General features: G+C 39.9%; 1 protein-coding gene across 3 annotated transcripts in view; it reads right to left on the reverse strand.

Annotated features, from left to right (window-relative positions):
- Nucleotides 1–499: 499 nt before the first annotated feature.
- The window catches only part of NKAIN4 (sodium/potassium transporting ATPase interacting 4), a 47,172-nt gene continuing 35,441 nt past the window's right edge, over nucleotides 500–12,230 (reverse strand). Inside the window, exons 5-8 of one of the 3 annotated variants that reach the window (XM_010722410.3) lie at nucleotides 9,782–9,842; nucleotides 6,685–6,769; nucleotides 2,283–2,355; nucleotides 500–1,802 (exon numbers count right to left, since the gene is read on the reverse strand). In XM_010722410.3, the coding sequence (XP_010720712.1) occupies nucleotides 2,352–2,355; nucleotides 6,685–6,769; nucleotides 9,782–9,842 (150 nt within the window). In that variant the 3' untranslated portion in view covers nucleotides 500–1,802; nucleotides 2,283–2,351. The remainder of the gene's footprint in view (nucleotides 1,803–2,282; nucleotides 2,356–6,684; nucleotides 6,770–9,781; nucleotides 9,843–12,230) is intronic. The other 2 variants (XM_010722409.3, XM_010722412.3) reach the window with 2 other exon arrangements.

Genomic DNA, 12,230 nt, shown 5'->3' on the forward strand with positions numbered 1-12,230 from the left:
ATCTGTGAAGGGAGGAGTGAAAAATAGCTCAGTATTGGAGTAGTGCTATTTCCTCTTCAACATCAGTTCAGAGCCTGGAACGTAGCCTAGCATCAAAAGGACTACAGGGTGTGAAATTGCCCAGCTATTTCTGGGATTTCCTTGTAGGTTTTTAAGTGCGGGGACTCTGTTTCTAGGGAAAAAATGTCCCTTCAGGAGCAGTTGATTTGACTGGCTGTAGTCCCAAGTGCTGCCTATCCCCAATAGAGGGCACTCCTAGCCTCTGCTAAAGGAAACCCCTTGTGAAAAAGACTGTTGCTCCTTCTTTTCATGGCATGCTGGAGATGCCAACAACTACGGGTTGCTGCCCTGACAGAGTATGGGGTTATTTTCTAGTCTTGCAGTACTTAGAGTAAGTCTACTGCAAACAGACCAGTAGGAAAGCTTTGTCAGAGTGCAAAGGATAAATGTTTCTGCTAATAAAAACTAGAGGAGGTACAAAGAAAAGTGCATCATTGTATCTTTGACTTTCAGCACTTAATATTTTTATTTTTTAATCACTTCCTTGCACTTTGTTTCCCTAGCATGGCTTCTGGCTTGGCTCTTTTGTAAAGCATTATTCAAGAATCCCAAATGGTCTTAGACTAGACAATACAGAGAATTACAATGGCTTGTGGAATGCTTCAGCCAAAGAAAGCCACGGATGGCAGACAAGCACTCTCTTCCCTGCTTGATGCTTAACATCCTGGGAGATGTAACTAACAAAAAGGATGCTGTTTTTTTTTTTCTTTTTAATTATTTGCTGCAGCTTATTAATGCAACTTTATTACAGTTCTATTGCCCCTTCCTTCCTCCCCACTCCCTCCCCTCAAAATTATCCTGTCATAAAAATACCTTCCAGCTGGAAGCTGTTGGACCTGTGCCTGGAGTAAGTGTGGCTGCTTGGCAAAGAAAGCAGGTACAAAAACATGATCCACGAGGAACTAGGCATCTTCCAGTGTCCTGCAGCAGGTATCAGTTGTGCACATAGCTATACCAGTAACTTAATGTGGGTAGACAAATCCAGAGTAGGCTCTAGCTGCTGTAAGTTTGGCATGTTGCAATGGGTTTAAGTTCCATACCAAGTACAGATTTGGCAACTGTACTAATTCTTTTTTTTAGTCTGTTCAGCATTTGTAGTAGTTAAATCACAATGTTAGAATCCAAGCCAAATTTCTTAGTAGTAAGGAATAGAGAATGAGGGAGTCTTGGATAAAGGGGAGAAAGGGAAGATCCCTTATCTACAACATTATAAAAAAAAAAAGTGAGGTGTGTAAGAGCCTAAACTCAAATAGCCCTTGCCTTGTTTTATACAGGCAGGGAAAAGTTGAAGTTGTATTAAGGGGATTTAGGCTCTTTCCAGAACTGAGGAAAGAGGGAAGAAACTAACTACAAAACATACGAGATGTCCCAGGGTGTTGCAGTGTTTCCTTCTCTGTGGATCCATGGTGGAAGGAAGCAGCTCCGACTTCTCCTGCATCTCTTGAGACAGGCTCCTAGTGAACTTCTGCCTGAGGATGTTCAGTCTGTGCCATTTGGCTAGAACCACCTACTGTGGCAGGAATGGTTCGTCAGGGCACTTGTAGAGTTAAGAACAGACTGTGTGGTCATCCTTCAATGTACATTCATTTCATTTGAAAAGAAGACAAGGAACAAAAAATGGAATGGAGTTCACCATCCTGCATTTCCTCTGCCATAGACCCAGGCCACAGGGGATTATTTCCTGCAGCACCTTTGGAGTGCAAGATTTATCCATCCTCTGGCTCCTCCTCATTTATGCAGGCCTGTAGAGAAGAAAAAGTAAAGGCAGGATATTAATGTAGAACAAAACATTTTTATTACTTAAGGTAACAAACTGGAAATAACAAGGACAAAATTTTTTTTTTCTGTTCCAAGTTTGTAAATATGGGTGACTACAGATAAAGAGTAGGACTGAGGAATCAGATACAACGTGGTTAAGTCATCTTCAAGTCTGGGAAGAATATTATGCATATAGCAGACTTGAATACTCTGCAGTTAGAGTAGGGAATAGATGTGAGCCAAAGTGTTAGATCCATGTATTGTGAGCCTTGGAGATGCATAAAACTTGGTTAGGAATTTTAAAAGCTAGGGATCATCTCTGGAATGAAGTAGCTCTGTTTTTAAGAAAAAAAAAAAAAGGCATAGCACTGCAGTTTCAGTGCAGAAGCATAAGCATATCTACTTCTGTAGTCTACTTCTGTAGCCAGCAGTAAAGATGAGAACAGTTTCAGCTGAATCATCACCTCTTTAAACATGCAGCTTCAGGTTGATAGTCAGCAATTTTTATTTTATTTTTTGTTTGGGAGGGAAGTCTACCTAGAAAGAAAAGCAGAAGCGTATGTGTAGCTTTCCTTTGGTTTTGCCAAAGTGGGCTCTTTTTTTCCTGTTCCAGTAAAGGTTTCCTTTATAAAGCGTTCTGATCATCAAAACAGTTAGGACTTTATTTTTTTTGCTTCCTCCAAAGGATGTTTTAGTTTTTCATGTTCCCTCCCACAGTGTTTCATACCTGCCTGCTGTACTGAAGAACCTACTTTCAACCTGCTCTGTTACCTGCAGTCTACTCCTGTAAATCTTCATGCCCACAGCTGCTTCATGCCTATGGCTAGCAGACTGACTGCACCATGGAAGAATTGATTAGGAGGTACCAAAGTGAGCAGTTACCAACAAGAGCCTGTAATCATTCAATCAGCCAGTGCCTCCTCTTGCTATCCTGTCAATACTGAAGTCAGCATCTGATAAAAGTCACATCCTTTGTTACCCTATGGCCTTTCAGAGAGGTGGATGTGAGGGAAGCAGAGTTAGTGAAATCAAGCTATGTAACTAAAATCAAATTAAAACTTAAGTTACAAGTGTGATGCAGTACTCAGAGTGCCAGCTTGCATTAATGCTACGGGCAGGAGCCTTACAAAACTGTGTTTTGCTGCTGATCCTGGAAGCACAGCATTCAAAGGTGGGGAGATGTGTTGCCCTTCTCTATATCTTTAAAATGAATAGAGGTTACTTCCTGACATCTAGTGAGTTCTTGGTTTTGCACTGAATGATGTCCAAAACCATGCTACAAGACTTCTGCTTTATAACTGAGCTTACATTGATGCTTGAAACAAATTGAGATGTCAGAAGAATGGCTACAGCCTGCAGGAAGTGCTGACCAGTTATCAGGATGATCTGAACCTCCTGCTGGCGTGGCAGGCATTACAGATTACTTGAAGATAACAGCTTTAGAAAGAAACTGCAAGGCTATGTTTGTTGACCCTTCTGCAGTTACAGTTTTTCTTTGCTTCAAATGATAATTCTGTTACTGCGAAGACAAACTAAGAAAAGCAGTCCTGCACTGATGTCCTTCCCTATGAATCCTAGGAGAAGACAGTGGTGAAAAAAAGCACAGCCTGAGTTTGAGCTTTAACTAATGAAAAGCAAGAAGAGCTCAGCCTTTCCTTTTTTCCACTTGAAACTGGTTTTCAATAACTGATGTATTGTTGTGTGGTTAAGTATTTTCGCCCAGAAAGTAACTTCTATCAAGATTCCTAATGTATTTTTATTGTTAAAAAACTTAGTGCAGTGTGTTGAGGTAAATTGCAGTGAGATTAAGGGCAACTCATCTATACAGTGGAATTTCTAGAAGTCTCTTTCTAAAGCTTGTGACTTGAAGCAGGAACCAAACCTCCCCAGAGTCAGTGAAATGTAGAACAGAAGCAGTTGTAGAACCTGAAATAGAAATAACTATATTTATAGAACATCACTGTTGCCCTCTGGGTAGCGGAAAGGCTAAGTAAGATGAAGCTTATTTAAATCATTCCTTTGTAAGCAGTAGTACAAAAGTGTCAGTGATTTTTTTTGTAATAAAAGTAACAGCTGGCTTTGACCACTTGCTTGCTTTTCCATTAACTGGAGCCTTGCAACTGAACTGGAGTCGAGTTCAGTAATAGATTCAAAGATAAAGCAGGCTGATAAAAGACCAGACTCCAGCCCAGTTATCAATAATAGTTTTGGGAGATGATTTAATACAAGGCAAAAGTTTATTTAAAAATGTCTTTCAGTGCTAGGGGTAGAAGCTGAAGGCTGGAAGTAGGATGCACATCTCCAATACTGAATTTAGCAGCTGATAATCACTGCAGAAGATTTAAATAAAGACTTATGTTAAAGTTATCTAGCTCATAGGCCGCGTACTCAGTACAGAAGCTATGGGGGTTGGTCTCACTCTTAAGCTATGCATAGCAGAGTTGGCTAATGTCATTGTTCTGTTCAAATCCATAGATTTGAAGAGATAAGAGACTAGAGAAATATGCAAGCCAGGGCAAGGCTGAGTCAGAGGGCAGAGGAGAGGAAGGAATGTGATCCTATCAGAAGAGGATAGGTGGAACTGGTGTAAAGGCTATAATCCCATTGGACAAGGAATGAATTAAAGTGGTCCTGTTTAAGGCAGCAGGGCCACTATCAGGGAGAAGCTGAGTACTGGCAAATTTCATCCTAAAATGAAAGCTAAGTTCACAGCAGCAGCTTGCTCGGTCAGTAGCTGTAGAGTGGATCTGGTTTCATGCAGGGCTTCCTTCAACAAAAAAGGAAGAACAGAAAGCATGTGTTCCTCACCCCTTTCTGCTCTAAAAGTTTCAACTTGAAAGAAGTTGGATATATTTGTTGTTTTGCATCTTCTTGGAAAGGTATAAAATGTCTTCAGTCATTGTATTAAATGATGAGGGGATTTGGCCCTCAGTGCTCCATACTGCAAAACTCCACCTCATCATTAGCTGAGAATCAAGTCTCCACTCCTGCTACTTTTGCATATAGAAGAGAGGCAATAGCTAGTCCAGAATAAATAAGAATTAGTATTTGGTGGCTGTTATGAAATTTACAGACGGTCACTTTATCTACTCCTCAGCAGCTGTTTTCACCTCCAGTTAGCCAGAAAGAAATATTATCCTGTGCTGGCAGAAGCTATCAGTATGTGAGTGATGGTCTGAATAATGGAAATGAAGAAAGGAATTATTAGTAGCTTATTTATGAAGACTCTTTTAAGGAAGTTTTGCAGTTCTAGTTTCTCAATGGGGATTATAATCTTCCTGTATATATATATATAAGATTTCTAAGTCATAGCTTTTCTTTTTTTTTTTTTTAAACTAGAATTGTCATTTTAGAAAAAAAAAATCTCTACTGCATCAAGCTAGTAAATCAGGGAGCTGCCTAAAGAAATTCCAAAGCTTCTGCCAACTGTGGAAAATTCTATCGCACGTGACAAAATGAGAGGGAAATCAATATTTAATCTCCTGTAGCATCTTTTCTAATAATGTCATTGCACCCCCAAAGTTACAAGGAATTCAACTACCTTGCAGAAATGACTTATTCTCCTGGTTTTGTGCTGTGTACTGCAGTGACAAAGTGTGAAGTAAATTCTCACTACATTACAGGGCCACATCTACAAATCTATTTTGAGGTGGTTTTTCTTCTCTCTGCCCTGATTTTCTTTCCCATCCACCCATTTTTGGAAGAGCTCTTTGGTAACATTATTCCCAAAAACCAACTTTCCTTAGCAGTTGCTTTTAAAAATTTCTGCACGTTGAACTGCCCTCTTGCAGCTCATTGTAAGAAGCATCAAAAGTTCAGATCTTACTGCTGCTTTAAACAGATAATACTGGCCTTTATGTTTGAGAATCTCATTAATAACCAGCTTTCAAGTGGACTGCATGAAAGTGTGCTCCTGTGCCTTTGGCAGCAGAAGGGGATTAGCAGAGGGCAGAAGCTGGAATTTAATGTCTCTCTAACACACTGGCATGAGAGGAACTGCTAGGGTGATTGGCCTTCCAGCTCCCCCCTCTCCACTGAGCTCTTGGGATGCCACATGCATACAAGGATCTCTGTTGCCTAGAAGAACAGTAACAACAAAGCTGAAACCTTAAGAGCAAATGTGTCCTGCATACAAACCATCTAACACTCGTTTTAATTTGGTGGTGTGACGGTTTGTTGCTTAGAAGATCTTTAGAAGCACAGACAGATACAGGAAGACTCTGTATGCAAGACAGAGTCAAATTTAACAGTGCTATTAGGAGAATGTGATGGAAGGATGGTAGAGACATGGCCAATCATCAAAATTGCATCAATGCATAGGTCTGAGCTCAGCTGTGACTGCCACAGAGGTAAGGTATGGCTTAAATAACTAGCAATTGCATATATTTTATCCTCTACTTCAAGCTTAATCTGACATATCATCATTCAACTTCAAGATTGAGAATCACATTCTGCTGTTGCTATGACTTATTCTCTGCGTTCACAGAGGCTGACCCTTCCTCATGGCTCCTACCTGTGCCCGCTCAGACAGCACTAGCTGCTAAGAAGTTTCTCTTTGCCTTCTTGAAGGAAAATGCATCCACTGGTTTGCTTATAGTAACATCCTGCAGCTAGCACAAGTGTGTCCCTTCAAACTGCACTGTCATAAGCTGAGCATGGCAAAATAAGCTTCACCCTTTAAAGCAGGAGCTGAGCAGAGACAGTTTCACCCTTTCTGGTGTTCTACAACTTATTCGTTCCTTGCATGTCTGAAAAACCTGCTGGACAAATCAACCTGTGAGAAGGAAAAAATCCAAACCCATGGCACCCTTGAGCCATCAAACACAGAGGCATGCACTGCCTCTTAGCATAGGAGACGATACTTACAGGTATGTCTGCTTGAACAAAAGGTTGGTGGGTTTTTCATTGACATGGTAGAGAGGAAATGGATCAAATCCACCAATGAAATCAACTGAAAAAAAATCAAAACTCAAATAAATAAACAAACATGGCCAGAAAGTTGAAAGGAAATGAAAGGAAAAGTAGGTGTGTGTCATGGCGTAACAAAAAAAAATAAATAAAAAAAATCAGAGACAGAAAGAAAAGATTTGTCAGGTATGGATTGCCAAGTGGAAAGTTCTGCCTGTACAGACCTCTTTTCTTGGATCTCCTAAGACAGCCACTATGCCAAGGAGGAGATTCAGCTAATATCAGACTTAAAGTGCAGAGCTGACAAAAGAACCAAACCAAAACAAGACTTCAGAAAAACAAGAACCTCCCTCAGACTTCTTGGGTATTGCCACCACGCTGTGACTTTGTATGATAACTGAGCTGACAAAACCTCAGCCATTCAAGTACATGCTGAAAGAAGGAAGCTGGGGACTGGCTTGAGACTAAATGCCAGCAGAGAAGTTGGCAGGACAGCAGTCCCCTTGAAGGTTATACAGTGAAGTGGGTATTTTATTGCCCCACTTGTCTTTCCTGCAAGACAGACTGCAGCAGCTTTGGAGAACCGTAGATAATACTCCATTATCTTCAGTTCTGATATTTTTCAGGTCCCCTCTGCCAACTCAATTTCTTTTAATTATATACAAAGAGAAACAATGCCTCCCTTATCCAGCATTCACAAAAGGGCAATGTAACTAAACAAGGAATGCTTTAAGTGACAATTCCCTTAGTAACCATGGAAGAATTTTCCAAGTCTCTCTTCATTCCCCTGAAATTAGGCCAAGTCTGTATTACCAAGCTGACCAACATAGCTGGATCAGTAGGGATAAGATGTGGTGCAATTTGGGACTGAGCTGGCAGGCCTTGCAAAAACCTGTAATATTTATCCCAACTACATCACTTCTTGTGCTGAGTTAGGGAATCTTGTCTGGAAGTGTGAAAGCTACCCCAATCAAATGCCATTTAAATATAACTGGAACATTGCTAAGTGTATGAATGCCTTTTACTTTCCTGAAGGTGGCACTATTATTTTAGATTTTAGCTAATGAGTTTGACTGTTTTGTTTTTTAAATGAACAAACAATAGAAAAAAAATATTTACTAAATATATACGATAGGAAAGAACCTCTGGAAATACATTTAGAAACTCAGAGACAATGTATCCTCACAAATTCCATATTAATGAATAGCTTCATGCTGATACTGTGATTCTGGAACTGTGGGTTAATGGGAAGTCTGCAGAGGTTCTAAGTATATTGGGGTGATAATTCGTAATAGTTCCAGTGAGACTTAAACTTTTCTTAACTACATTAAAAAATAAAAATACATCATTCGAAAACATCTAAACTAGAAAACCCTAAAAACACAAATTTTTCAGTCACTGTCTTGTACCTTGCACAAACAACAGTCAATTCAACTGAGCATCCTATTGCGTCCCTTAAAAGTCTTAACCATGGATCACTGTTGCTACCACCAATATATCTCAATGCACTAGCATGTCTAAAATATTCTTGCCCACAGTTCAGCATTAGTAGATCCCTACTGCTGTGTTTTCTCATGAAAATCACGTTAGCATGAGCTTCCTGATTAATGTGCCTCAGCACTTATAATTACTTCATGCTGCATATCAAAGGAACATTTAAAGGAAACCACAAATGGAAAAGAAAATTAAAATGCAGCTCAAATTTGTTCGGGTCACTGGAAGGATCTACCACTGTGAGTGTGAAATATTGATGGTTTGTCATTGTTAATTATTCAAGCTGACATTTTAACTCCAAGCTGAGAAACTGGGAGGGGAAAAGAATTTGTTAGTGGGAAAAAACAACCAACCATATCCTGAAATTTACAGCTCTGCATTTCTAGATAATGCTCCTTCCACATGATTGCCTCTCCCCATCCTAACATAAGCCCTGTCGAGTTGTTAATTCATAATATTCAAAAGAGGTTCAGAATTCAGGCTATTTAGCCAACTAGAGAGCTATAGGATAATTTTAAAGATATTATTTACAATATAACATCTTCACTAAATGCACTTCCAAGTTCTGAAGAAATGATCAATAAAGCCAGTAGAATCACAGAAGGAGCTCAGCCATGTAGGAAACAACAACCAAACGTGAGGACAAGTCAGATAAGCAATGTATCTCATCTCACCCGTGTGAAACCAACATTTTTCACATGCTTTCAAGATATCCAGTTCAAAGCTGTCATTTTTCAGCTAACATCCCTACCAGCTGTTCTTTAAAACAGCAGAGCTATTTGCACTAAAGGAAGTGATATTTGGATATAAAGCCTTTGAATCTGATCCTGACCTAGAGTAAACTGGCCTAGACCCACTGATTTCATTAAGGCTATTCCAATTTAAACATTCTGAGAGATGAAAAACAAAGGCAAAATATTGCAATTGAAATCAGATTTCACATTCATTTGAACTCTATGCATCCATTCTTTTGTTTATGAAAGTACTGGTCTCAAGGGGAGTTTCAGAAGGGCAGTAATCTAGGACCAGTCTATAGGTATCTGTATAGATCCTACAGACTCAACCATCCATGTGATTTCTCTGAATTTTCTTTTCTGCCCCATGACACTTGAGAGATTTGCCTACCAAACATAACGGAGTCAGCTCCCTCATCCTTCCTGTGATTCACATAAGCTACTTTTGCTTTTAAATTAAGGTCAGGTTGGTTCTTGGCAACAAATCTCATCTTCTGCTTTATCCTTGTATTTTGGCACATGATACTCATCAGGTGGCTCAGTTAAATGTAAGGCTGTATTCTTTGCTATAGGTTCTCTTAGTTACATTTCAGTGGTATTACTGTTCAGCTGTAGAAGTGCTGGAGAAGTAGCTAGACTAACTTAGTGACGTGGGGAAAAAATATCACAGAAAAATAGCCAATCTTTGAAAGGTAGGTAGTACCACATCACATGGATGGAGAAATGGAAAGAGATCTTATGGCAACTCATCCTTGACAGATAAACATCTGAGAGAGAAAGAAAATTGAATAAAATCTTTGCCAAAGGATCGGTTGATAAATACTTACAGCTGTCTTCTTCTTCTGTAAAAACACTAACAACGTAACAGGCGTAGACAAAACCCACCAGCTAGAAAATAGAGAGAATAAATCATTTCAGCATCAGTCTTGCAAGGCTGGTCAGAACTTACTTGGCATGATTTTAGCAGCCAATATTTATTCTCCGCTTGGCAGCACTACTGAAACGGTGTAGCCAAGTCATATTTATTGTAAGGTATGGAGTGCAGGTGTAGGCTTAGATGAAGACACTGCAGGGAGCACACTCAGAGCTCAAAACAAAATACTTGCAAGACTCATCCTCACCTTCAGAGTAGAGACCTGCTGTTGCCAGAATGATTGGGAAAAACATGGGCTGCTTTTTTTTAATACAAGAACTACCATGTTAAGTTAACTCTTAACAAGAAGTGATGGGGATGCAGGAGTGCACCTGATGTCTGTATATAGGACAGATACACAGCATTAGATGTTATTAACAGGAACAAGAACCCATCAGCTTTGTATTTCTGTAATAAATGGCATGGAGAAGTAGAGAAATTACTTGAGTGAAGGAGTTACTAGCAAGATGAGAGCAGTTTTTACGCAGATGAGATAGAAACTTAGTTAACCAGACAATCAGTGTTGTACCAGCAGTAACATTAAGAATTACTGAGATTTTTTCTAAGTTAGGCTTGGAGATCAAAATTCATCGGAAGAAAATTCCAATCTTACTTTAGGTCCACATTTTTTACATATCCTTCTATCTTTGGAGAATAAACACTTCTGCATGAGGTGATCAAGCTTTGGGCATGCAAAGTAAATGGGCTGGAGCACGGTGTAAAACAAGCAAGGCAATAGCAATGGTTTTAATTCACACATTGTATAGGCTAGCAGGAAACTGCCACTTCCTAGGAACCAGATAGAAACAGGAACAGTAAAGCAATAGGGTGCCTCTCAAGTAACACCTATCCTGGAATGGTGTGACCATCATATCAACTGATTGCTCAGAGCAGCTCTTAGAGCAGAAAACATGAGTGAACATGTGAACATTAAAAAGCACTTTATGGTGGCCTAGTGAGTCTGTGCTTAGTTGACAGTCTGTAGAAGTTCTAACATGTCAGAACTGCCTCGTTCCATCTCAGTACCAAGTTTTTACCCTGGCTGAAAGAGAAACAAGCTCTTGGTACTATGGGAGTTAAACATTCCAGATCCAGCAAGATTTTATTTTGCTCTGCCTTCTTTCTGTTAATCAAATATCCTCTCCATCCTTCATTTTACATCTTCACATAACACCCCACTTAGCAGTATCTTGGTTGACAGTAACTGTATTAGTAAAGTTATTGTGAGACATAATTGTTTTCCACTGTGAACTCAATTTTCTTGAACAAGAGTTAGAATGTAACATACAGTGACTCACTCTATGGGAAGACAGAATGATGCATGATGAACCCAGAAAAGTAGAGTCCATTCATTTTTAATATGACAGAAACATACATCACACTAGAAAACAAAAGGCAAGTTAATGAGATTTCTACTGGGGAGTTATAAGGTATCCTTGATTTCCCATGCTCTCTCAGACAAAAAACACCTCGTTGGAAGGAAATGGAATATTTTCATAGCATCACTAAGCCTTGTATCTCCTTTACAATCTCCTATAATCACATAAGAGACAAGCTAGCTCTCTTTTGTCTTGGGTGAATCTTATCAAAACATATCCCAGTACCTTGGTGGAGGAGAGGTGGCTCTATGCATTCAACATTTCCCTTGTTGTGCATTTTCAAAACTAGTGCTGCTTCACCCTAACTTTCTGTAAACTACAGCATACTTTGCTCAGAAAAAAGGTCCTTTCAGGCATGCTGGAAACTGCAAGGCCACATGTATTGACCAGCTGATTTTACCTGCTGACTTTGACAATCGCCTCCAAACAGAGCTACGTCTTTTTAAAAGCGAACAAACCAAACAAGGATCAGAGTAGTCAGATTTCTTCTTCTCACGCTTATTTCATGCTACCAACAACGGCTTCGTTTCCCCTCTTCGGGCCGTGGGGCGACTGGTGGAGCTGGCCGTGGTGCTGAAGCGGGTCCGCGTTGCCAGCCCCAGCCGCGCCCAGACAAGTGACTGTAAGCCAGCAACGCAAACCCTTACAAACGCTCCTGGAGGAATAAAATGCTTCAGCTTAAAGCCGGCACAGCATTCAGTGGACGTCTAAGCACTTTTCTGCATGCTCTTGTCTCTAAAGTGTGTTTGCAGTCACCGAAGAATCAAACTGGGACAGTGGTTATGCACATTTTTTGCTATTGCTCTGTCATATATATTTAAGTTTAAAGATTGAGCAAGATGTATCACAAGATGTAAGGTCAAAGCATGTGATTTACATGCATACACATATCCAAGCAGGAAAGATGCATCCTGAACATATGCTCTGATTCCAAGGAAACCCTAGGGAGGGAGGTCTTCTCTTTTCCCAGAATTTCCTGTCACG

This window comes from Meleagris gallopavo, chromosome 22, assembly GCF_000146605.3.
Source record: "Meleagris gallopavo isolate NT-WF06-2002-E0010 breed Aviagen turkey brand Nicholas breeding stock chromosome 22, Turkey_5.1, whole genome shotgun sequence".
Classification (NCBI taxonomy): Eukaryota; Metazoa; Chordata; class Aves; order Galliformes; family Phasianidae; genus Meleagris; species Meleagris gallopavo.